This window comes from Hypanus sabinus, chromosome 8 (genome assembly GCF_030144855.1).
Source record: "Hypanus sabinus isolate sHypSab1 chromosome 8, sHypSab1.hap1, whole genome shotgun sequence".
Lineage (NCBI taxonomy): Eukaryota > Metazoa > Chordata > Chondrichthyes > Myliobatiformes > Dasyatidae > Hypanus > Hypanus sabinus.
In genome coordinates, this window is record NC_082713.1 from 104,134,402 (window position 1) to 104,162,013 (window position 27,612).

The following is a 27,612-nucleotide window of genomic DNA, read 5'->3' on the forward strand; positions in this document are numbered from 1 at the left end:
CAATGGTGTGCTTCTCAAATAGTCTCTGACAACCAAGTCCAGCTCCTGCCCTTCACCTGAGGCTTAGCTACTAAGCCTGGCGGAACAGTTTCTACTGACAGGAGAAGGGGAAAAAGCGGGTTACTGGGGCCTTAAAAGCTGATTACTGGCAGCTCATCTGGGAGAAGGGAAAATCTCCACTGCCTTGCAGCTACACCCGTTAATGGGGAAGGCTTAGGAGTAAACCCCAAGGGAAAAACCCAGAGTTGATGTCCCAAAAGCAGTTCTACATTGAGTTCAACGCTGACTGGCAACTCCTGCAATGCTGCTGGTGCAGCTGTTTCAGTCTCTGCCGTTCCTTTGGCTTTATCAGAGTGGGAGCTTGCCACGTGGGCAACAGCTTGCTCTCCATATTGTACTGCCCAGGCTTACATAGGATGCAACATCCGTGGTTGACCCTTCCCAACAGAGCCCTCAGCATTGGTGAAACATTCAGCAATTATAAAGAATTATATAAAAATTATGTAAGAAATATGGGCATGGAATAAAATTACATATATAAAAACCAGCATTGTACTGTAAAAAGCATTAAAAAATGTGGTTTAGAGTGTTTATAGTACAGTGACTGAGGTATAATACTGTGCAAAAGCTTTAGGCAGATGCATATAGCTAGGGTGCCTAAGACTTCTGCACAATGCTGTGTAGGGCAATAAGGATCATCTCTCTGATGTGTTCGAAGTCTTTAATGTTTGCTGTTAGGGAGTACTGTGAATACAGTAGATACTAATTCAAACAAGAACCAGGCTTCAGTTCTTAATGTAGCTGTAAACTGCAAGCAGTAAATTGAAATTACAGTACTGTGCAAAAGGTATTAGGCACCAGAGTTATACAGTTGATGTGCTTAAGGCTTTTGCACAGTACTGTAATAGGAAGTGGTGGGGTGGGGAGTGTGTGGTCTAACTAAATTGGCTGATCAGATTAACCGCCTGCGGGAAGAAATTTATAAAATGGTGTAAGAATTGTATTTTTTTTTGGTTTTAATGGCCCAATAGCATTTTCCAGGAGCTTTTGGAAAAGGCAGTTTGCAGACTGGGTGGGTAGTGTCTGCACTGATTTTTCTGCCACTTCTTTGTCCTGGACACAGCCAAACCCTGCAGCGCTGGTAGACTGCAGCCTTTTCTGCTGACAGCCTAACTGATTATACCACCGCGCACAGGAAACAAAGTTATTGAATGAATTTAAGGCAGAAATTGTTGACTGGAAATAGGATTAAGGGATACAAGGAGAAGATGGGAAAATGGGTTTGAATCAACCACTACTAAAATGGACCCAATACACTGAATAGCCTAATTCTGCTCCTATATCTTATGGTGTTGATTAGATTTATTTGTCACACCAAAACATTAAAACATAGAGTGAAACATGACACTTGATCAACAATCAAAGATGTGCTGGAGGCAGTGAGCACGTAATGCCACGCTTCCAGTGCCAACACAGCAAGTCCACAATTTACTAACCCTAACCCTCGTCTTTGGAAATCTGGAGGAAACCCACATGGTCACGGGGAGAACTTACAGACAACAGTGGGAACGGAACCCCGATCGCAACAGTGCTACGCTAACCACTAAGCTGCCCTTTCACCTGATGGACAAGGGAATCTGCTCTGATGTTATTTCTTCCAGGGAATGTTGATGTGGGTGTCCATGCATTATCTTCCTCCTCTTCAAATAAAAAGAGCAAAGACAATAGACCTTTACAGCTCTTAGGACCTGGATTTAAACAGCGCAAAATAATTCCACTTTTTCAGCAGGCAGAGGAAGTTTTCGTCCAATCCATTTGGACAGGCTTCAAATGAGTTGAAAGACCAATAGCAATCACAACACAGCACCTAAATGAGCTCAGACATGGTGCACACCTGCCTGGTGTACAGGACTGCCACCCTGCAGATGTCTCTCCTGGACAGGAGAAACGGACTTCTAACAAGGCGATGTAAATAGAGCAGTACCTGGCTGGGGTGTTCGGGAGGGGCTTGTCATGTCCATTCTGGGGCTGCTCACTCACCTTTGGACATTCAGCTATCACTGTGGCTCCAAATAGCTGTTTGCATGCGACAGCGGCCACATCCCAATACACCCATCGACTGGCAGGCTAGACCAGGTGAGGGCAGACAGTGGGCCTCATAACCCAGTGAGTTTGGGACATGCCTGTCCCAGCATGCGAAGACTGGGCAATTGAGATCTACAGTGAGATCCAGTGGCCAGGAAGATGGTACTGCAATGCTCCATGGAGAGCAAAGGGCATGACAAAGCTCAGAAGATGTCGTGGTCATCCTCTGTAACCCAGGAAGACCCCAGTTTGTGATACTTGTTTGTACTTGGACTTCTGAGGTCGGGAGAGTGGAACTGCTCCAGTGCAATGGCTTTCCCACTTTAAAAACTCTCCTGTACAAGTTTCTTATCATTGTCATACATAATGGACAGCCACCACCTAGCTAGAACCCCAATCAGCAGTTGTAGTACAAATGCAATTCAGGTTAAAGTCCAGTTGTATATGAAATATAACACCTTTTATAATAGCCGCACATAAAATTGAAATGTTCTCTGGTTGGAAAGGAAGCGGATGTTCAACTTACCTTAGTTGTCTTGACTTTATTTCCAGAGGCACAACTCCAACCAGTGCGATCGGGCAGTACTTTACATTCCTCTCCATCAAGGCATGGCTGCATTTGACACCACCATTTCTGTAGAACTATTGAGGCTAAAACAAAGTAAAAGTTTATTAATTTATTTTCCCCTTGAGACCTATCATCCACAATGCTGTGCTGATCTCTTAACCTACTCCAATCCTTCCCTCCCACGTAGCCCTCCATTCTTCAACAACACATGGAGGGACTCAGCAGTTCAGGCAGCATCTATGGTGGGGAATAAACAGTTGATGCTTTGGGGTGAGACCCTTAATCAGGACTGGAAAGAAAGGGACATGAAGTACAGAAGAGCTCCATTCTGTTGAGTTCACAAGATTAAGGTTGTTCTTCCCACTTCCTTTCCAGTCCTAATGAAGCCCGATATGTCGACTCTTTATTCCTTTCCATTGATATTACCTGACCTGTTGAGTTCCTCCAGCATTTTGCTTATGTTACTCTGGTGATTATATTACACTTATTTTTCTTCCAATATTCTCAATTTTTTGTGTCCCTATCAATTGCCTTAAAAGAAATTTAACAAAGATTCATTAGATTGATTCCTCCAATCAAGACAGCCGTCATCTCTGATGAGAGATTGAGTGGAATTGGCCAGCATTCCTTGGGTTTTTTTTTTAGAATGGGAGATAGTCTCATTGAAAAATTAAATTGTGAGGTGTTTAACAGAGAAAGTGTTGAGAGAGCATTGACTTGGCTAGTGAGTCAAGAACTGGGAGTCATATTTCGTAATGTGGGGATGGCCATTTAGGACAAATAAGGAGCAATTTTGTCACAAGGAGCCGTGAATTCAGGACTGAGATCAAGAGATTTTGGGTCACTGAATCAAGGCCAGGAAAGTTGGGACAATGTAAATGTTCAGGCACTATATTATAACATGGTGAAGTAGAATCAAGAGACTTAATGACCTACTCCCATGCGCAATATGTCCTTGAGGTATTAGTTCTGAATCCTGTTCTGGTGAGCATGGAAGATTAAGATGTGAACTAAAAACTGTTTTGAATGGTCAAAGGAAAATCAGATCACAAGTTATAATTTCCACTGCTGAATGAGACCAGAATGTTACCTTAACACTGGTGTTAGGCTGGCAAGGGCAGATATCAGGAAGCACCACTCTGCACAAAGGGTAGTGCAGATCTAGAGTCCTGTCCCTAAGATGGAAATACAGGCAAAGGTAAATTTTAATGGGTGAGGAGATTAAGGGATAAAGGTCCAACATGCTTAAACGAACGTGAGAGGCAGACTGGTCACCATGTAAATGAGTGGAACGTCTGTGCAATAATCATGCAATCTTAACATGGTTAGAATCAATGTTGAGAATGCAGAATCTGCACAGGATAAGGAAAATAACCCTTTTAAAAATTTTTCAATGAACATTATTATTGGATTCATCTTCACTATAGTTCTTTGTCTGCAGAACTAATTATCCTGGTGAGTGCAAATAATGATTCCAATCCAATTAATTGTTCAGGATTGCAAGATTATAAACTAGATGGAAGAGAGTTGACGCTCATTGAATGCCACAGGAGATCTGACCATTTTCCCTGATCTCAGTGGAGGCTCGGTATTAAGGAGCGTTGGATGTGGTGATGATATCAATCCAAGTCAAGGACACGACTTAGTGGTTACTGCCATTGAATTAAATGTTACAAGAACAAAGAAAAAAAGAGACAAAGAAAATAATCTGTGGTCTTCTCATACTCAGTCTACTGATTAAGAAAACTGATTCCAGTGCTAACAATCCAGACCATAAAACATGGGAGCAGAACTGGATCATTCAGACCACTGAGACTGCTCTGCCATTCTATCATGGCTGGTTTATTTTCCCTCTCAGCCCCACTCTTCTGCCTTTTCCTCATAACTTTGATGCCCTACAAATCAAGAAATTAACAAACTCTGCTTTAAATATACCCAATGACTTGGCCTTGCCATCTGTCTGTGGCAATGAACTCCACAGATTCACCGTTCTCTGGCTAAAGAAATTCCTCCACATCTCTGTTCTAAAGGGATGTCCTTGTATTGTGAGGCTGTGCACTCTGGTCTTAGACTCTCTCACAATTGGAAACATCCACATCCACTCAATATAGGCTTTTCAATATTTGGTGGGTTTCAATGTGATCTCTCTATCATTCTTTGCAACTCCAGCAGGAACAGGCCTGAGTAACCAATAAAATCCAAGTGGTGTGACACCCACTGCAGAAAATTTGAGAAGCTTCTAGAAAAATGTAGATTCAGCTCCACTACAATTATTGGAAAATTTACTGAACAATTACATGATTAAATAAAAATTATAAGCAAGCTAAAGGAAAGTACTAAAGTAATAACAGTTGTACACCCTGATCCTGCAAGAGGCAGACACAAACCTACCATCCACACAGGAAGGGGCGGCACGTGTCGTTCCTGCTACTTGTCCTGGGAAACAGGAGCACTTCACGGTCTGGGACCGCTCTTCAATTTTGTTCTTGTTGCAGCACCGGTGCAAAGCCACTACCTCACAGGTGCCAGTCTTAACATGGTGAGCTGTGTGACAACAATGAGAGCCGGTCAGTGAAAGAACCGTTTAGACACACGTTTGAGACCAGCATTTGGAGAGTTTTCCTTCATCGCTAGGGCAAATGGCCTGCTTCACTCATGGCAAAGAGTGTTTGAGTCTGGAAGACCTTAAAACCTGAAGACATAGGAACAGAATTAGGTCATTCGACCCCTTGAGTCTGCTCTGCCACTCCATCATGGCAGATCCATTATCCCTCTCAATTCCATTCTCCTACCTTCACCCCAATACATTTGACTTCTTTACTAATATAGAACCTTTCAGGCCTGGCCTCCACAGCTGACTGTGGCAATGAATTCCACAGATTCACCACTCTCTGGCTGAAGAAATTCCTCATCTCTGTTCTAAAGGGATGTCCTTCTGTTCTGGAGACTTCCATCCTGAGGTTCATAGACCCCTCAGTTAATGGCAGGGGTCCATGGCATAAACAACATTATTCTGAGGATGTGCCCTCTGGATCTAGACTCCCCCTCTAGGGGAAACATCCTCTCTGTGTCTGCTCTATGTAGACCTATCCTTCCCCACCCCCCATTCTTCTGAACTCTAGTGAGTACAGGCCCTGTGGTGGGAGAGGAGTTGTTGGCATTTCTGGTCAATCCACAAATTGCTTTTTAGGTAAGTGAAAAGACAGATGCATTAGTATTGGTCAGTGTGAGAGAAAGATGGTCAAAATCTACATATAGAAAGCACTATTGGAAAAGAGTAAACAGTCGAAGTTTCAGATCAATACCCTTCATCAGGACTGGAAAAAAAAAGAGTTTGGACTCTTCTTAGAGATTAGAGAAGGGTCGAATCTCTTTTCTCCAGTCCTGATGAAGGGCCTCAGCCTGAAATGTTGACTGTTTACTCTTTTCCATGGATGCTGCCTGACCTTCTGAGTTCCTCCAGTGTTTTGTGTGTGTGATGCTTTGGATTTCCAGCATCAGCAGAATCTCTTGTGTTTGTGATTGATCAACACTGTCGACTGGACAGGTAAATCTGACTCACCATTAGCTTCAATACTTCAGTCACTGATGTTGATCCATATGCCCCGTGCCTGAGTATACTCAACTTATGTTTACTGTTAGAACAATCCTCCAAGAAGCATGAAGTCTTTGACAACATGAAAATGTGATTATCAGCCAGTGTAGTCATATTCACAGGCTGGTACTCTAATTTGAGTTGTCTGTGTGTTCAGCCAGTCTCTAACCAAACAATATTTGTCGAGGAGTTAGAAAGCAAATGAAAAGACTGGCTCAGATTTTATATGCACTAGCTCACACGAGAAAACAAATCTTGTGAGATTAAATAGGGAACCCACAGAACTGTGCAAAAATCGTACACATATGAGATTTTTTATATTTTGTTTTAGATGTTTATTTTCTGTCTTCTGCATCAGTATGTCTGTAGAAAAGAGCAAATTTTAGATTTCCCAACATTCATTTTCTAAAATATTTTAATATTACAGAGAAATTTCTGTATTTTATTAAAGAAAGTAACATATTGAGTCATAGACCACTTTTCAAATTTAAAACTTGGTTACAGCCCAGTGCATAATTAAACAAAGATAACAAGCAGGTGAGGAATGATCAATGGCATAGTAAGTTGAATGAACTAAAGTGATTAATTAAAACGGAAGCGAATGTAGAGGAACTGGGTGAAGGACAACCGAACTAAAACATGGGCGAGAGGCCAATGTGACAGTTTAACCTCCAAATCATCGAGTCTTGCACTCTGGCAAGAGTGAGCATAACAACACGCACAAGGTGGTCATCTTGTGTCAGCAAGGAATTGTCCCTCCCAAGCACCATGGGTGGGAGTTCCAAGATGCGCTGTCCAAGCTCTTCTGAAGAAACATAAAGAATCTGGCAAGTTTGAGGACCAGAAATGCAGTGGTCGGCCAAGGAAACTGTGCAGCGGATGAGAGAACATCAAACTGGTGTCCCTATTAACTCGGAAGAAGCCCAGCACTGCTATCAGCTCGGAACTCTCAGAAACCACTGGAACCCCAGTACACCCCTCTACAGTTCGGAGAAGTCTTGTCAGAAGTGGTCTTCATGGAAGAGTTGCTGCCAAAAATCTAGTCCTCCAAATTGGAAACATAGCTGAGAGACTCATCTTTGCACAAAAGCACAAGGACTGGGGTGCTGAACAATGGCAGCAAGTGCTATGAAGTGAGAAGTCAAATTTTGAAATTTTTGGCCCAAACAGGAGGCAGCTTGTCCAAAGAAGAGGTGAAGAGCGCTACATGGATAAATGTCTGCAACCAACAGTGAGGCATGGCGGAGGTTCCCTGCAGGCTTAGGGTTGCATTTCTGTAAATGGAGTTGGTGATCTGGTCAGAATTAATGGAATCATCATTGCTGAGTACAAGCAGATTCTTATCCATCACACAATACCAGGGCATCTGATTGGTCCCTAGTTCATTCTGCAGCAGGACATTGACCTCAGTCACACGACCAAGGTTATAAAGAACTAACCGGTGAAAAGAAGAATGAAAGAGTTTTGCAACAGGTGGTATGGTTTCCATAGAACCCTGATCTCAGCATCATCAGAACTGTTTGGGATTACCCAGAGAGACAGAAGCATGCGAGACAGCCAAAGTCTGCAGGAAGAACTGTGCCAAGTTCTCCAAGGTGCTTAGAGTAACTTACCAGCCGAATTTCTTTTCTTTTTCAATATTTTTATTAATTTCTACATAGAAGAATACAGAGTCCAAGAAAATATATATTATAAAACAAAAGAAAGATATAATAATACATTGATGAACTCCTTACCCTATATTCATGTAGATTAGATTAATTCATATGTTGAGATATGAATAATTTTTATATATATAGAAAATGAATCTATACCCACTATCAAAGCTGCAGCTGTTTGATAAAAAGAAAAAGGTAAAAAAAACTTTCCTTCCAATATTTTTCAAGACTTGGACATGTCCAAAACATATGAATGAATGAAGCTTCTGCATTGTTACATCTATCACAGCAGGGAGATATATCCATATAAAAATGAGATAGCTTATCCTTGGTCATTTAAGCTTTATGGATTTTCTACACTTTAAATTGGAGGAGGGAATGACAGGCACATAACGATGAAGCATTAACCTGTTTAAAAATTTCATCCCAAGTTTCTTCAGAAATTGAAGTCTGCAAATCTTGTTCCCAAAGATTTTTGATTTTTTTCTAAAGAATCATTTCTCATTCCCATCAACATATCATAAATATTGGATATTGAACCATTATAAAAAGGTTTCAAATTAAGAATTTCATCGAATAAGTTCTTATCAGGACTTTTATGAAATGTATATAATTGAGATCGCAAGAAGCCTCTAATTTGTAAATAACGAAAAAAGTGGGTTTTTGGTAAACTATATTTAGTTGACAGCTGTTTGAACGAAGAAAGACTTCCTCCAACAAACAGATCCTGGAAACATTTAATACCCAGTCTATCCCATTGTTTAAAAACTACATCGGTCATGGAAGGCTTAAAAACTTAATTAAAATGGGACTAGAAAGGGAAAATCTCAATAAACCAAAGTGTTTTCTAAATTGTATCCAGATCCTTGGAGTATGTTTAACTACCACATTTTCAGTTATTTTACTTAAAGATAAAGGAAGTGAAAATCCCAAAAGAGAGATGATAGAGAATTTATTAACAGAGTTAGTTTCTAAAGAAACCCACCCTGGACAGTTCTCATGATTAATATAACATAAACAAAACGTAAGACTCAGTATATTAACTGCCCAATAATAAAACCTAAAATTTGATAAAGCTAAACCTCCATTCTTTTTAACTTTCTGGAGATGAACTTTATTCAGTCGAGGATATTTATTTTTCCATAGATAAGAGGATAAAATAGAATCAAGTGAATCAAAAAAGGATTTAGGAATAAAGACGGGTAAAGCCTGGAAGAGGTATTTAAATTTGGGTAAGATATTCATTTTAATAGAATTAATTCAGCCAATCAATGATAACGAAAGAGGCGACCAATTTGATCATGTTTTTTATATAATTTAATAAAGAAATTTTTCTTTAAATAGTTATTTATAATTCTTAGTAACTGTTACACCCAAATAAGTAAATTAGTTTCTTACAATTTTAAAAGGACGATTAGTATTAGTTGATACCAAATTATCCAAAGGAAAAAGTTCACTCTTACATAGGTTCAATTTATATCTGGAAAACTGGCTAAAACGAGAGAGTAGAGGAAGTGCAAAAGGTAATGAAGTCTCAACATTAGAAGTAAAAAGCAATAAGTCATCCGCATAAAGTGAAACTTTGTGGGTAGTACCCTTCCACAAAATACCAGTGATACCACTAGATTCTCGAAAGGCAATAGCTAAGGGTTCTAAGGCCAGGTCAAAGAGAAAAAGGCTCAAAGGACAGAAGTGTCTGGGTCCACATTGAAGTTTAAACAGTTTAGAATTCTGAGAATTAGTAAGAACCGGAGCATAAGGAGATAAATAAAGTAATTTAATCCATTGAGTAAAATTGGGCCCAAAATTAAATTTTTCTAAAATTTTAAATAAATATTGCCATTCAACCTGATCAAAAGCCTTCTCACCATCTAAGGATATCACGCATTCCAGTATCTCCTTAGAAGGAGAATAGATAACATTTAATAACCGGCAAATATTAAAATGGGAATATCTGTTTTTAATAAATCCAGTCTGATCTTCAGAGATAATAGATGGTAAAATATTTTCAATCTTACAAGCCAGAACTTTAGATAGGATTTTAGTATCAACATTAAGTAAGGAAATTGGTCTGTATGAAGAACATTCAGTTGGGTTTCTATTCTTTTTAAGGATAAGCAAAATAGAAACTTCATAAAAAGATTGTGGCAACCGACCCAACTTAAAAGAATCTGAAAAGACTGAACATAAATGAGGTATAAGCAGTGAAGAAAAAGCCTTATAAAATTCTCCAGAAAATTCATCAGGACTTGGAGCCTTCCCTGAGTGCAGTGAACATATAACCTCGCCAATTTCTTCATGAGAAATAGGTTGATCCAACTGTTTTTGGTTATCCACAGAAAGTATAGGAATGTTTAATTGGTCTAAAAAGTTATTAATTACAGTATTATCTTTAGGAGGGTCAGAACTATAAGGTTTAGAATAAAATTCTCTATCATTTATTTCTAAATGATCAGTTGTCCTGACACCATTAACCAAATTTCTTATAAACTGTGCAGTTTTTAAGGGATGGGTGGTCTTGCCAAATATTGATTTGATTTAGTTTTTTACTGTTTACTGCTCTTTATAATAAATCTATTGATATCTAGAAACCTTTTCTTTATCTATGAAAGCATCTTTGTTTTACAGAATGTTTTTACATGACCCCAAGACTTTCAATGTTGTTAGCATTTCAATATACAAAGAATAGAAAATTTCCTTAATGAGACTGATTAAATAAATCTGAGCAAAACCAAATTTACACAAGGACAAGATTGAATCCAATGTTTGAATGAGGTTGGAGTTCAGAGTTTGACCAATGTTTGTTCCCATGTAGGTCTTTGACTTTTCTCCCGTATAAACCTGCCATGCTGCTACAACAAAGCACCTGGCAGACTATGATGAAGCTTTTTGTTTTAGAAAGAAGACGTCCAGAATGACCAGAGATATTTATACAGATGGAAGTCTGATCCTTGATTTCCAGGTTCGTGTGAAGAAATTGGAATTGGTTTATTATTATCACATGTACTGAGGTAGAGTGAAAAGCCTTTCTTATACACTGTTCATACAAATCAAATTATTACACAGTTCGTTGAGGTAGAACAATGTAAAATAATAACAGCACAGAATAAAGTGTAACAGCGACAGAGAAAGTGTGGTGCGGTTAAACAATACAGTGCAAAATTATAACAAGATAGATTATGAGGTCAAGAGTCAATCTTATTTTACTAGGGAACTATTTAATAGTCTTACAACAGCAGGGTAGAAGGTGAATAATAATCTAACCATGTTTCTTTTTGTAACTTCTAATGAAGTCTCCCTAGGTTCCAATTAACAGGCACACGCTCATTTCTTCCATCATACCATTGACTATGACTCCTGACTGGCACCCTGAGGTTGTGAGAGATGTACGGCAGTCACTTCCCGTTCTTCCCCACCCGCCCTGCCAACCCCCCACCGATATCACAGGCCAGCTGAGACTAGTGAGCTGTCACCAATCCAGCAGGAACCAGTTCATGCCCGGCATGGTATCATCCCCAACCATACTACACCTCTGGGCACTTCCAGTATAGCCATGATTAAATATAGAAGACATACGAAGAAAATTACTTAATCAATATGATCCCTTCCCGACACAAGCATTCTGTTGTAAATTATTTAACAAGTGATTCTGGTGTAACTGTCAGACAATTAAACTGTGCCATTGACTTGCCATCCTTATGATCTCAAACAAAAAAATGCAAAAACTGACCAAGTGAATCAAAAATAAACGTTAACATGGAAATGAGAAATGTCCCTGACCAACGGCGCCTCTTTACAACAAATGAATCACTTTAATTCCATACAACAGAATAGAGCCCAAGTGTTTTTATTTATGGCTTGGACTTGCATTCTAAGCTTCAGTTTTCAGTATCAGAATTAAAATCCAAAGAGGCTGTGAAACATCCCATAATATTAGCTACAGCTATACCCAATGTTCAATATAGTTTGTTAGAGGGGAAGGTACAAGGTGTACTTTATTACTTTAGGATGGTTACAGAGGCACAAAATTATACATCACTGAAGAAAGCTCTTCAGTCCAACTCATCCATACTGACCATGAGCAAGTCCCATTTGCCTGTTTTAGCCAATATCCCTCTAAACCTTCCCTCTCCACGTATATGTCTAAATATCTTTTAAATATTGCAAATATATCTGCCTCTCTGACTACTTTTGGTAGCTTGGTCCATATACATTCCACCTTCTGTGAAAAACTTAACCCTCAGAAGACTTCATTTATTATCAAAGGATACAACCCTGGAAATCTTCTTCTCCAGGTAGCCAAAAACCAAGAAAGAAAACAAAGGCAGTACAATCATCAACCCCTAAATTCCTCCCCCCCCCACACAAAATAATGAACAAAAACAGAGCAGAGCAGCAGACACCCCCCCCCCCCCACACTCCGGTAGCAGACCGATCAAAAGACAGGCAGCAGGTGCTCACTTTCTGCATTCTCCTCGATGTTTCAATCTTCCTCATCGTTTTACTGGGTAAAATGGAGTCAAACATCGGCCTGCACCCGGTCCCTGTTCTGCCCTGCCCACCATGAGGTTCATGCACACTGTTTTTGTCTCGGAGACTGCAGAGCACCGGAACACACAGACGATCTCCAAACCTCTGCATTCACCTTGACGTTTCAATCTCCCTCGTTGGTGAACTATGTCTGAAAGGCCTCGGAAGAGTTGATATGGAGAGAATGTTTCCAGTTGTGGGGGAGTCTAGGACCAAAGGGCATATATAGAAGGACCTCTTTTTAGAACAGCATTAAGGAGGAATTTCTTTAGCCAGAGTGTGGTGAATCTATGGAATTCATTGCCACAGACGGCTGCAGAGGCCAACTCATTGGGTATATTTAAAACGGAGTTTGATAAGTTCTCGATTCATACAGGCGTTAAAGATTAAAGGGAGAAGACAGGAGAATGGGATTGAGAGGGAAATTAAATTAACCATTCCTAAATTAACCATGATGAGCAGACTTGATAGACTAAATGGCCTAATTCTGCTCCTCTGTCTTATCTTCTTATATGGACTTCAGTAAGGCATTTAACAGGTTTCTGTGTGGTAGGCTGGCCCAGTAGGTTAAGGCACATAGGATCTGACGTGAGCTGATTAACTGGCCTGGTAATTGGAAGCAGAGGGCAGTGGTGGATAGATGCTTTTTTGACCAGTGATGTTTCACAAGGATCTGTGCTGGGAAGTTTATTGTTCATGGTAAATATTAACAAGCTGGATGTGAAACCTGGAGGCATGTCTGCCAAGTCTGCTGATGAACTGAAAGTTGGTGAAGGGGTGGATGGTGAAGAATACTGTCCAAGGCTACAGCAGGATACAGATCAGATTGAGATTGGGCAGAACATTAGCAGATGGAATTTAATTGTAACAGGTGTGAGGTGAAGTCAAATAGAACATATAAAGTAAATGCCAGGGTGCCAAGGAACATCACTGAATAGACATAACTCGGAGTTCAAGTCCAACACAGGCAGATAGGGCAGTGAACAAAGAATATGGCATGTGTGTGTGAAAATAGGGACGTTATGTTGCAGCTTTACAAAATACTGCTGAGACCGCACTTGGAGTACATTACACAGTTCTGATAACCACATTGTAAGAAGGACTTAGTTCTGCTGGAAAGATTGCAGAGCCTTTCACCAAGATGAGGCCTGAATTGTTTAACTTTAGTTAACGCGGAAAGCTTGGACTGGTTGCATTTGTTTACGTGTGACTGAGGGGTGACCTGATAGAGGTTTATAAAATTAGGTGACAGAGATAGTCAGTATATTTTTTCCCATAGTGGGGCTATGAAAAACAGAAGGCCAGAGGTTTAAGGTGAGGGGAAGGAGGTTTAAAGGGGATTTGAAAGGAAAATTTTTACATAAAAGGTAGCTGACATCTGGAAATCACCACAAGACCCAATCACACTGCTTAACACCTTCAGACGGGCACGTAAATGGGCAAAGAAGAGAAGGTGATGGACCAGATGCAGGCACATGTGATTAGTGTAGATGGACTGAATGGTCTGCATAGAAGAGGTGGGCTGACAGACAGACAGACACACTTTATTGATCCCGAGGGAAATTGGTTTCGTTACAGCCGCACCAACCAAGAATAGTGAAGAAATATAGCAATATAAAACCATAAATAATTAAATAATAATAAGTTAATCATGCCAAGTGGAAATAAGTCCAGGACCAGCCTATTGGCTCAGGGTGTCTGACACTCCAAGGGAGCAGTTGTAAAGTTTGATGGCCACAGGTAGGAATGACTTCCTATGACGCTCAGTGAAGGGCCTGACACTACTCTTATGGGGCTCTCCATTGGTCAGGGTCAACCATGAATGTTGTATTCCAGCTGACTATGTAGTACACCAACAACAGAAAATCTACAGATGCTGGAAATCCAAGCAACACACATAAAATGCTGGAGGAACTCAACAGACGAGATAGCAATTGCAGAAAAAAGTACAGATGACATTTCGGGCCGAAACCCTTCAGCAGGACACACAAGCCAGTAGGCAAGCCATACTGTACGTTATGGAGAGGAAACCGGTGCCCATGTAGCAGTCTCCCCCTCTCCCCACAGCTGCTGAATCCAAAGGAATGGCAGAGACCGATTCAGTTTGGCACCATGGCGACATAGGAGTTGGCAGTCAGCACTGAACTCAACATAGGACTGCCTTAGGACCAGCTCCGGGTTTTTCCTCGGGGTTTACTCCCAAAGCCTTCTCCATGAGTGGGTACACAAGGCTGCAGAGGTTTGAGATCAGAATTTTCCTCCTCCTAGTTGAGCTGCCATGGCTGACGTCTGCGTGAAGTGACAGGTTTTAGGCTGCCAGAAACCTGTCCTTGCCTCTTCTCCTGTCATTAGAATAATTTCACCGGGCTAAGAAGCTAAGGCACACGTGAAGTCCAGGAGCTGAACTTGGTTCTCAAAGGACATTTGAGATGCATGCCATTGGGAGCATTTAATAGGTAGTGGGAGCTTATCTCCACTACCACCCCCGGCTATAAAGGAATAACTCTACAACTTGATCTCATCAAAAGTGTCAATGAAGAGATTCAAAAGGGTAAATACTGAGAAGTGATTTCTTGTTGGGGGAGGTGGATGAGTCAAAGAAAGAAATATCAAATTTTGGCTTGGTCTTTTAGCAATGGACTCGATAAGCATTGTTCTGCATAAAAAATCGCGATTTGGAACTGTGGGTGGGTTCATTGAAAATTTTGAATAGGCTATGCATCAAATTATTTTATAATACACACCAGCAAACATCCAACTGAATGGCAGTCAGACTGGTTCACTGAGTGTTCCTACTCACTCTTTTGTATTTTTTGAGGAAAAATACAAACAGAGCCAAGCTTAAAGTGACAAGTGTTGAAGATACAACACTTTTAAATTCAAGCTGACAATCTTCGGTCACGTGTACTTAGTTCAAGCTCTCACTTAGTTTCCTTCTTCCTTTGAACCTTCTGGCTTTCTAGCCCCCAGAAGCACCGTTCCACTGATCCCTTGGTTCATGGCATAAAAAAGGTTGGGAAGCCCAGCTATAAAGGATTTCCCCCCTTCCTGCCTTCTCCCTGGCCAAAGTGGACTGATTGTTCAGTAGTTAGTGCCACTGCTTCATAGTTTCCAGAGCATGGGTTCAAACCTGGCCACCAGCATGGAGTTTGCATGTTCTCCCTGCAACCACAGCTTATTGTCCGCACCACCAATTTGCTCCCACGTCTCAAAAGACAAGCTAGTAGATTAAATGGAACCCATAAATTACTCAGTAGTAAGTGTTAAAATAATTTAGAAGAGGGAGCAATGGGTCTGTGAAAGAAAGAATAGGTAGTGAGGATTCAGGGAAATAAGGGGAAGGAGCCTGATGTGACTACTCTGTCTGGGAGAATCCATCCTGAGCCTAACGCCTTGATTCGACATTGTTAATTTATTTCGACTAGAACATGGTAACAGACCGATCAGCCCAAGGAGCCCATGTCACAAAATTACACCCACGTGACCAAATAACCTACTAACCCTTTGGACTGAGTGAGGAAACCGGAGCACCTGGAGGAAACCCACATGGTCACAGGAAAAACCTGCAAACTCCTTACGGACAGCAGCTGGGATCATGAAGAAGGCATGCTGGTGAGTCTACTTCATCAGGCGTTTGAGGAAATTGGCAGCCAAAGACCCTAGTAAATTTCTACTGGGAACATTTGTATCACCACCTGGTGAGGAGGCTCCAATGCACAAGATTGAAAGAGGCTGCAGAGGGTTGTAGACTCATTCTCCACTGTCCTCCAGGAAAGGCCATTTCAGAAATACGCATCCTCTGTGAAAATGAATTTTTTGGGCACCACCGTTTTCAATGGCTGGTCTGCAGTGTGATGTGGAACAGACATAATGTCGAGAAAAGCATGAAAATCACTTGGAAACCAACTCTTAACTGACATAATCCAAGCCTTGGGCCAGCAGTACATATAGTGGATTCTGGTTAACTGGGCCATCAGTTCATCAGGGAAAGCTACTTATTTGGGACAACTCTTAAAGAACAAAAACTAATTGGGAAAATAGCTGGGATTTCCTTTGTTTGTTTGGGACAGGAGACCGTTGCCAAAGTTTCTAACTTGAGTCAGTTTTGTGCATTCATGTGGCCATTAAACACTACACCGTGCTTAGAGCAAACATCTTTTAAATAGTGTCAGTTGCATGTATTTGTGTTAAAAAGCAATGATTTTTGTAATTGAGAGTTGGCAAGAAATAAGCAGTAAGACAACTTGGAACTGTTTTGCTCACTCAATCATTCAGGCTGGAGATGCCAGAAACAGCTGGGAGTGAAAATGAAATAATTTCACCACTTCAAAAAGTTGGGAGCTGTGAAGAATTTGAAGGTATCAACAATGATCATAAATGAAAATGAAGATTTAGAGGATGCAATCATCAAAAGAATTTTATGAAGACAGTCTACACTAAGTGTCTGCACTGATTTTGTTTATTTACAGTCAAAAGAACACGGCAGTGTATACTGAATGAATTGGTCTGTCAGTAAGTATTAAAAACTACAGTTTTATAGTATTGTAGTTCAAAGCTCAAAGTAAATTTAATATCAAAGTACATATATGTCACCATATATACAACCCTGAGATTCATTTTCTTACAAGCATTCAACAAATATACAAGGAAATACAACAGAATCAATGAGCATAACCAACAAGATGGAGAACACCAAAGTGCATAATGCAATAAACTATGCAAATATAAGAGAAAAAAATAATGAATAAATAACACGGAAAAATAGAGGGCTATGTAGTAGGGAAATTCTAGGCAATTTCTAGACAAGGCTACATGGTTGGCACAACATTGTGGGCCAAAGGACCTGTAATGTGCTGCAGGCTTCTATGTTTCTAAATAAGCAATAAATATCAATAACATGAGCTACAGAGTCCTTGAAAGTGAGTGTATAGGTTGTTGGAACAGTTCAGTGATTTGATGAGTAAGGTTGAGTGAAACTATCCCCTGTTCAAGAGCCTAATGGTTGAGTGGTAATGACTGAAACTGGTGGTGTGGGCCTTGAAGCTCCTGTATCTTCTTCTTTTGATGGCAGCAGAAAGAAGAGCACATGGCCTGGATGCCTTTGACCGTGCTACATGTAGATGTGCTCAGTGGTGGGGAGGGCTTTACCTGCGATAGACCAAGCTGTATCCATACTTTTTGCAGGTTTTTCTATTCAAGAGCATTGGTGTTCCCTTACCAGACCATGATGCAGCCAGTCAATATACTCTCCACTACACATCTATAGAAGTTTGTCAAAGTTTTAGATAAGATGCCAAATCTTTGCAAACTTCTAAGAAATTATAGGCTCTGCCATGCTTTCTTCATAATGGCATTTATGTGCTGGATCCAGGACAGAGCCCCTGAAATTATAACAAGTAGGAACTGAAAGTTGCTGACCTTCTCTACCTCTGATCCCTAATGAGAACTGGCCCATGGACCTTTGGTTTCCTCCTCCGTAAGTCAATTATCATCTCCTTAGCCTTGCTGTTATTGAGTAAGAGGCTGTTGTCGTGACACCACTCAGCTAGATTTTGAATTTCCTTCCTATATGCTGATTCATCACCACCTTTAATTCAGCCAACAACAGTGGTGTTAACAGCAAATCTGAATATGGCACTGGAACTGTGTTTAGCCACACAGTCATAAGTGTAAAACATAAGTATAACGTAGCATTCTTAGTGTTCTCATCTGTTCTGTGTTTCATTTAAATTCATAATTTGTTACTCTGTTAAATGGTAACCTTTATAACTATTTTCATGAAACCAGCTAATTGGGGCAGCCACTTAATCAGGCAAAATGTACTGATCCTGATGTGTCCCAACTAACCAAAATTCACTCTGTCCACTCTACAGACCAGTTTCTCTGCTCTCGCAGTTTTCCAAAATATTGGAAAAAATATTTGTAAGAAGGTTAAGTGATTTTATAACAGAACTTAATATACTCGGAACAGCAATGTGGTTTCAGGAAAAACAGAACCACTACAGTAACATTAATAGATTTTGTAGAAGAAATATCAAATGCAATGAAAAGAAATGAATACACAGTGGGAATATTCCTTGATCTAAAAAAAAGCATTTGACACCATTGACCATAAACTATTATTAACAAAATTAGAAAGATATGGTATTAGAGGGGTGGTGCATGACTTGCTAAGTAGTTATTTGGAAGACAGGTATCAGTATGTACATATAAACAACTCGAATTCAAAACTTTTCAGGGTAACTTGTGGGGTTCCACAAAGTTCAGTGCTTGGTCCATTGCTGTTCATTTTGAATATAAATGATATATGTATGGTTTCTCAGACATTAAAATGTATATTATTTGCTGATGATACAACTATATTTTGTAGTGGGGAACATCTGAAACAACTTTTGGATACATTGGAGAAAGAACTAAAAATTATAAAGAAATGGTTTGATACTAATAAATTATCACTGAATCTAAGTAAAACTAAATTCATAATATTTGGAAACCGTGTACCAAACTTATATAGTAAATTTAGAATAAATGATGCTGAGATTGATAAGGTATCTGAAACAAAATTTTAGGAGTGGTAATAGATAGTAAAGTAAGCTGGAAACCACAAATAAATTATGTCAAAGCAAAAATGACAAAATCTAGTGCAATACTGTACAAAGCGCAAGATTTCTTAAATCAGGAATCTTTGTATACATTATACTGTTCACTTATAGTCCCATACATGACTTAGTGTATTTAACAAAACAAAATACAAATTCAATTTTTCTACTCCAAAAGAAAGTTATTTGAATTGTAAATAAGACATGTTATTATGAGCCAACCAATCCACTACTTATTCAACTGAACACTTTAAAATTCAGAGATTTTGTAGATTTTAAAATAATACAAATTACGTATAAAGTAAAAAACGGACAGCTACCACAAAGTATCGAAGGTTGTTTAAAATGAGAGAAAGTCAACATGATTTGAGAGGAAGATCGATATTTCAAAACAAAGTATAAGAACAAATGTAAAAAATAATTGTATTTCAGTCAGAGGGGTGAATCTATGGAACAGTTGTAGTAAGAATTTAAAAACATGCACTATACTTAACAAGTTTTTAAAAAATTTAAAAATTATTTAATGAACAAATATAAAATACATGATTTAAAATGAATGTGAGTAATGTAAATAAGTGATATTTGGAATTGGATTTTGTGTTAAAAGATTATGAATTTTTTTGTTTTTGACGTGATGATTGACGCCAAATATGTTGTTGTATAAGTAAGAGGGGTAGGCGTAATAAGCTGTAGCTTCAGCCTACACCCTTTCCATCTGTTTTAAAGAATATCTATATTTTTTGTTGTAATTTTGTCCCATGAAATCATTGTTATAAAATCATCATTGTAAATGATGCTTTTTGTTCTGTTTGCACTGACCAAAATAAATTAATTTCATTCATTTATTCATATATATATATATATATATATATATATATATATATATATATATATATATATATATAGAGGACAATTTTTGTTCATCACATCATTTTCTGTAAACTCTTGATTCCACGGTCAATCAATTAGATCACATTTCTTCCCCATTCTGATGCTGACATTTGGTCTGAATAACTGAACCTCTTGGCCCTCCTGCATGCTTTTATGCATTGATGCATTGAGTTACTGCCTCATGATTGGCTCATCAGATATTTGCATTAGGTACTTGTATACATATCTATCCGTGTGTGTATATCTATATCTATCTCGAGAGAGAGAGAGAGAGAGAGAGAGAGAGAGAGAGAGAGAGAGAGAGAGAGAGAGAGAGCAAAAGAAAGAGAGGAAAAGAGAGAGTATATACATACTTCGATAGCAGAGAACTTTTCAATGTTCTCTTGAAATCAGAGGCCATCAGATCCATTGACAAGGTACAGGGTCCATTTTCATGAGTACAATAAACCTACACACTATTAGCAAGGGTACACATGAAAGATTTTGCAAATATTATTCCACAAGAATATTTGGCATATATAAATGAGGTTGTCCTGTTTTCTCTGCTCACTGCTATTGCCATTCGGAGTCCACGAACAACACTGCAGAGAAAGCCGGCAATGACATTAACAGGTCTGCATTATTTATGTTCGAGATTTATATTGGTGCAGTTTTATAGTTTGTTCTCCCAGCGTAAACAGGATTTGAGTTATTTATATTCGATTTCATTAAAATCAATATTATGCTTTATTTTACACCCCATCACTTCCTAAGTGATTAATCACAAGCGATTTTGCATTTTTTGTTAAAAAATCAATAAATAAAGTTCTCCAAAGTTGGCCATTCCTCTGCCACTGTATTTCAGTCTGTATTATTTAAATGGTTCCTTAACAATTTCATAGCCGGAGGGGTAATGGGTTAAGCTCCCACTACCTATCAAATGTTCCCAGTGGCATGTGTCTCAAATAGCCTCTGACAACTAGCTCTGGACAAGTCCAGCTCTTGGCCTTCACGTGTGCCTTAGCTACTAATCCCAGCAGAACCATTTCTACTGACAGAAGAAGGGCAAAAGATGGATTACTAGCATCTTTAAAACCAGTTGCTTTGGGCAGATGGGCTTCATCAGCTGGGAGAAGAAAAGCTGTATAACTTGCGGCCATATCTACTCATGGGGATGTCTCTGGCAGTAAGCCCCAAGGACATATCCAGAGCTGGAAAATATCGAGCAATATTTTCCCCGGCTTGGATATCTGGGCACTCAGCCTCCCTAAATACTCAAGAGGCGATGCCTCATGAAGGTGGTATTTATCACTGAGGTGCCTTCAGCATCTAGAACATGTTCTCGCCTCTTTACTACCATCAAGGACAAGGTACAGAAGCCTGAAGACGCACACTCAGGAAAAGCTTCTTCCCCTCTACCAGAAGACTTCTTAATGGCCCATGAATCCATCAACACTATCTCACTATTTTGCTCTGTTTTTGCACTATTTAATTATATTTCTAATATATTCTTATTGTCATTAATAGTAAATTGTATGCATTGCACTATACTGGGGCCGCAAAAACAAAATATTTCACAACGTCAGTGATAATAAACTTGACTCTGATTCTAATTCTCTACATATTAACATTATGGTAACTATCAATGCCCAGGCTGTGCATTTTACACAGGAAATGCTTTGTGATAATTTACAGAGGAAGATTTAGAATACTTCGAGAATAATCAGCATTTATTAATTGGTAAAGGATATATTGCAACATGGAGACATAGGATAAAAGAATGGCCCTTCTGCCCATCAACAGTGCTAATTATCAACCACCCATTTAAACTAATCCAACACTAACCCCTGCATTCTCTGGATTCTGCCACTAACTGATTAGGGGTATTGGCTGACTAAACTATGGGGAATTTACAGCCGACAAATAACTTCCAAACCTGCGCTCCTTTGTCAAGAGTAACTTGGGAGACCCACAGGGTGGCTATGCAAACTCTCTAGAACAGTGCCATAAACTATGAGACATAGGAGCAGAATCAGGCCATTTGGCCCTTTGAGTCTGTTTTACCATTCCATCACTGCTGATTTACTATCCCCCTCAACCCCATTCTCCTCCCTGTAACCTCTGACACCCTTACTAATCAATTATCTGTCAATCACTGCTTTAAATGTACCCAATAACTTGGCCTCCATAACATTCTACGGCAATGAATTCCACAAATTCATCGCCCTCTGGCTAAAAGTATTGCCACATCTCTGTTCTAAACAGATGTCCTTCCATCCTGAGGATCAGACTCTCCCACAAGAGGGAACACCCTCTCCACATCCACTCTATCTAGGCCTTTCGGTCAACTCAGTGAAGTGACGAGGCAGTAGCTGTGCCACCATGCCACAATGTAAAGATTCATGTTTAATGCAATCACGCCAGCCCTTTCCGTGTCTGTGTATGTTCTGTGCCAGCTCTTACACTCCTACTTGTTTGGAAGTCTGGGACTCCTCAAGTGTGGAAATCTCACAGCAACTCGCCAGGTGCTGGATTCCTCATATGCAACAGCATGGAGCAAAAGCTTCCTGCATTTCTCCAGATCCGACATTGCAAAGCCTCGCTGCAAAACCAGAACGCATTCGGACCCAGTTCAGGACCAGCAATTACACTTCACATAAAGAAGAGGAACTGCCACAAGGAATAAAGAAAAGAAACTAAATTCTGTTTAACTCGGTGTTTTAATTAATTAATAAATCCTTTTATTTTATAATATACTCATTTGAAAGTTTCCTGAAAGCCTGAGTGTTTAATAGTTCGCACAGACTTGATAGGCAGAAGGGCCATTGTTTTATCCAATGACTCCATGCAACAATTAATGGTGCAAATAATAAATGCTGATTATTCTAGAAGTATTCTAACCCTTCTTCTGTAAAAGTCAGGAATATTTATTTAATGCAGTTTTGACAGCTGGCTAAGCTGGGAAATCAGTTATCTGATTCACTGTTTCACTAACAGGTGTCCTTTTCCTCTGGAACCCCTCAAAGCACAAGGACTGACAGTGTGAGGTGTAGGTTAAACTGGTTGTCAGATGTGAAAATGATTGGCACATTGCTGTCAAGAAATCCCGGGCCAACATTCAGGTTGTAACAGTGACTTTACCATGATCAAAATACCTGGGCTGAAAAAGCAAGGAAAACATTTCCAGCAGAAACGCTCAAAGAGGAATTGGAAGTACAATTGAATTTCTGTTCCAGTGAGCATGGGGGGAGCCTATTTGTATATCATTATAACATGAGGGTGAGCATGAAAGACTAATTGCGCTTAACCTATGCTACAAGATTCTTTGAAATCAAATCCTGCGGCTAAGAAGTAATTAAATAGAAGGCAGAATAAAGGTATCCAGGCTGCTGCCAGGATTCCAATTATTGACTTGCAACTTTTACTGCTTCAGGGAGTGAAATCTCTCTCAAGACCCAGTACAGGACAGAGAAAACATGCACTCAAAGTGCAGCCCAGCTCCATGAGGAAGTCTGTAATTCTATAGGCTCAACAGATCATGCTTCCTCCGCACTGGAGGCTGAGGAGGTGAGTTCATATTAAATCATAGGGTGAATTGTGACAGACTTTTTCCCTGAAAGGGGAGTCTACAACTGGAGGGTATAGACTTAAGGTGCGATGAGACATTTTTCATACAGAGGGTGATGGGTGAGTGGAACAAGCTGCCAAAAGAAATGGTAGAGGGAGGAATATTACAATGTTGGACAGCTATATAGATGGGAAAGGTTTAGAGGACAGAGGATAGTGGCTCAGAGGATGATTTGGATGAAGGAATTTTGTGGCCAAGTTTGCAGATGATACAAAGAAAGGTAGAAGGGCAGGTGAGGTTGAGGAAGCAGGGTGTCAGCAGGGGGACAGACAGATTGAGGGAAAAGGAAAAGAAGTGGCAGATGGAATATAATGAAGGGAAGTGCATGGTCATGCACTTTGGTAGAAGGAATAAATGGGGAGAAAATTCAAAAATCAGAGGGACTTGGGAGTCCTCATACAGGATTCCCTAATGGTTAACTTCAGGTTGAGGTGGTGATAAGAAGGCAAATGCAATGTTAGCATTCATTCCAAATGGACTAGAATATAAAAGAAAGGATGCAATGCTGAGGCTTTATAAAGCATTGGTCAGACCATAAGAGAATCCAGAGGAGGCTCACATGAATGATTCCAAGAATGAAAGGGTTAGGTTTTGATGGCTCTGGGCCTGTACTGACTGGAGTTTCAAAGAATTGGGGGGGGGGGGGGGGAACTTACTGAAACCTACTGAATATTGAAAAGCCTACTAGATAGAGTGAATGTGGAGCGGATGAGTGGATGTGGAGAGGATGTTTCCTACAGTGGGGTCTAGGACTAGAGGGCACAGTATCAGAATTGAGGAACATCTATTTAGAACAGAGATGAGAAAACATTAATTTAGCCAGAGAGTGGTGAATCCGTGGAATTCTTTGCCACAGACAACTGTGCAGGCCAAGTCATCGAGTATATTTAAGGCGGAGTTTGATAGATACTTGATTAATCGAGGAGTCAACGGTTACAGGAAGAAGGCAGGTGAATGGGGTTGAGATCGAAAATAAATCAGCCATAATGTTCTATGACTATGGTTCTATGATGGAATGGGCTGAATGGCGAAATTCTGCTCCTCGGTGTTATGGCCTTATGATATGGGCCAAATGCAGACAAGTAGGGCTAGCGCGGGTACGGAACTTCAGATGCTTTCAGCCAAAGAGCTGGATTCTCTGCTCTATAACTACATACACAAAGAAGCAAAGCTACTTTTTGCTCTTTCCCTGTTTGAAGTTGGAAGTAATTTATTAAACAGAACGGATGCTATAACATACACACTGAGCAAACATAAAGAAAATTCATGCCAGCACTTCCTCAGCTTCAGAAGTTGACTCAGTTGGTTGTCCCCTTTCCTGTGAGCAACCGGACCCTTGGCAGTGATGGAAGAAGCATTGGGAGTCCTCTTGGTTTCCCAGACAACCTGTGTCCTTCAATCAACTTACAGAACAGCAGTTTGTGTATGTCATAAAAGTCTGTGACATCATATTGTACACAAATTCACTCCTGAGCCATTCAGAACAGCACTGATGGCTGCCTTTAAAACAACATTTGCTTGATTAAGACTTTTGTGACATTGTGAAATCCCAATGTGAGAGAATTAGTAAATAATGTGAATTGCTGAGTTATTAATAGTCTGGAAATAAATATAATTCTGCAATGATTTCTTGCTAGATTTTATGTTATTTAGAGATACAGCACTTCCAGCCCTTGAAGCCACACAACCCAGCAACCCCAAATTAACCCTAGACTAACCGCAAGGCCATTTATAATGACCAATTAACCTACTAACTGGTACGTATGTCTTTGGACTATGGGAAGAAACCAAAGCGCCTGGAGAAAGCCCATGAATTCTATGGTGAGGAATCTTTACAGACGATGTTGGACTCTGAACTCCAGTGCCCTGAGCTGCAATAGTCCCGCGCTAACCTCTACGCTACCATTGCGTTCTGCAACAACAGCTAAAGACAATTAATATGACTTCACCCATTATTGCCTACTTGTGCTACTTAGACCAGAGAACTGCATAACAAATGTATTTCTGGGAAACGATGGCAGCAGTCCCGACATTCACTCAGCAGCGACAAAACTAAAATACAGCAAAACGAGGTCGGATCAGAAAACAACGTTCTCAGGGGAGGTGAATTTTCAGAGTCCTTGGTCTGATGAGGCCCCTGGTAATTTTTTCCTCAGAAAACCTTACCTAAGCAGACCTAGGGCCAAGAATTAGCTGTCCTGTCTCAACCCGAATGAATGGCAGTCTCCACCCTTCCTGGTTAACACAGCCACGGCAGCATCCCTGTCAGTGTGGAACTAAACTTGAAGTGACCTCTCAGCCCAGCAAACACAATTGGTTTTATTGTCTAAAGAGTTTCCTTCATTTTTAATACAAGCTTCACTGATTACGTGTCAGTTGTGAATGCTCTGAGGAACTCCAAAACCAATATATATTTACACGCTGTTTTCAAACTCATTACAAAGAAAATAAGAAATAATCTTTAAGAAAGTGCTGATATCAGCTAATAAGGTAAAGAGATAATTTTTCATTTGGCAACAGTGCATTTCAGCAACACTGATTATAAACTTAATGCTATTACAAATCTGGGTTCTTTAAGGTTGTTATAGCCAGGGGCGGTATGGGGAGAAGCTCCCACTACTCATTAAATGCTCCCAATGGCGCACATCTCAAATAGCCTCTGACAACCAAGTCCAACTCCTGACCTTCATGTGTGGCTTAGCTGCTTCTACTGACAGGAAAAGGGGGAAAGGAGGGTTACTGGTGTCTTAAGACCAGTTGCACTAGGCAGATAGGGCTCATTAGCTGTGGTTGGCAGCTCTTCTAGCAGGAGGAGGCTAATCTCAAATCTCTGCTGCCTTGTGGCTATACTCACTCATGGGGAAGGCTTCAAGAGAAAACCCCGAGGGAAAAATCTGGAGCTGGAGTCCAAAAGACAGACCTACATTGAGTTCAATGTTGACTGGTAACTCCTGCAATGCCACTGATGCCAAAATGTATCGGCCTCTGCCGGTCCTTTAGACTCATCAGCTGCTTGGAGAGGGGGAGCCTGCAGCATGGGCAACAACTTGCCCTCCATATCGTACTGCTCTGGCTTGTGTATCGTGTGGACAGGAACAATACAATATCCATGGTCGACGCTGACCAATGGAAGGCTCACTACGGCAGATCTGCCAGGTAACTTTAAATGCATCGCCAATCAGCAATGACTTGCTCTATTTTCTTCTCCCCACCACGCTCCTAATTGCTAATTACAAGTACTCTAAGTTCTAAAGTTGTCAAGAGAAGATAGAATTAACAAACACAAAGGGAAATTGATGGAATTCATCTGTGGTGGGGGCTGATCTTTACGAAATCTCTTGTTATAACATGGAACCACCACTGAGCCAAATGATTCATCAGGAAGGCTTCGCCGTTCATCTGCATTGTGGCATCGTTTTAATTCGCTCAGGCTTTCACTACGTCCTTAGGTAATCTTATAAAACACAATGTTTTCATCTTGAAAAATTCTATTCACCCAGCAACTATAGAATTTTTGGAGAAAAAGAAGCCCTTTCAGGTTTCCTTCTGTAGGAAATATGTTTGCTGTATTTATCCCATTGTAACAGTCCATGATACTAAACTACCCTTAGTATTTTAAATTTAAAAATACAGACCAAGTCTGTGTACTAACCCTCAAAACAGTGCCCACTGAGTTAATGTTTAGTTTTAGGAAATGTATACTCTACCCCTTCCAAAGAGAATTTTTTTAACAGATATGAAACCGCGGAAGATGTTTGATCAGGTCTTCTGTACAGATCAAGCCTAACTTGCTCGCCTTAGTGCTCTAAGCTATTGGAGCTTGAACCCATGAGCAATTTAAGCCTTGGTCACTTAATTTCTCTGAATTGGACAGCATCTCAGGAATCTGCCTGGTGGACTGTGATCACATTGAAGGATGAAGCAGCCTTGAGAGGATAAGTGGCTTCGTCCTGCTCCTATCTTCTTATGTTCATCAATGCCCTCCCTCTACAACAAGAAGATTCTTTCCTAGGTAATGAGCCTAGAACTGGACACAAAATTCCAGCTGCGATTTCACTGGTATCCAGCAGCTGATGTAA

General features: G+C 40.1%; 1 protein-coding gene across 1 annotated transcript in view; it reads right to left on the reverse strand.

Moving 5' to 3' along the window:
- Positions 1-2,602: 2,602 nt before the first annotated feature.
- LOC132397790 (chemokine-like protein TAFA-2) overlaps positions 2,603-27,612 on the reverse strand; it is a 130,732-nt gene continuing 105,722 nt past the window's right edge. Inside the window, exons 2-3 of the mRNA XM_059976548.1 lie at positions 5,045-5,197; positions 2,603-2,736 (exon numbers count right to left, since the gene is read on the reverse strand). Coding sequence (XP_059832531.1) covers positions 2,603-2,736; positions 5,045-5,197 — 287 coding nt within the window. The remainder of the gene's footprint in view (positions 2,737-5,044; positions 5,198-27,612) is intronic.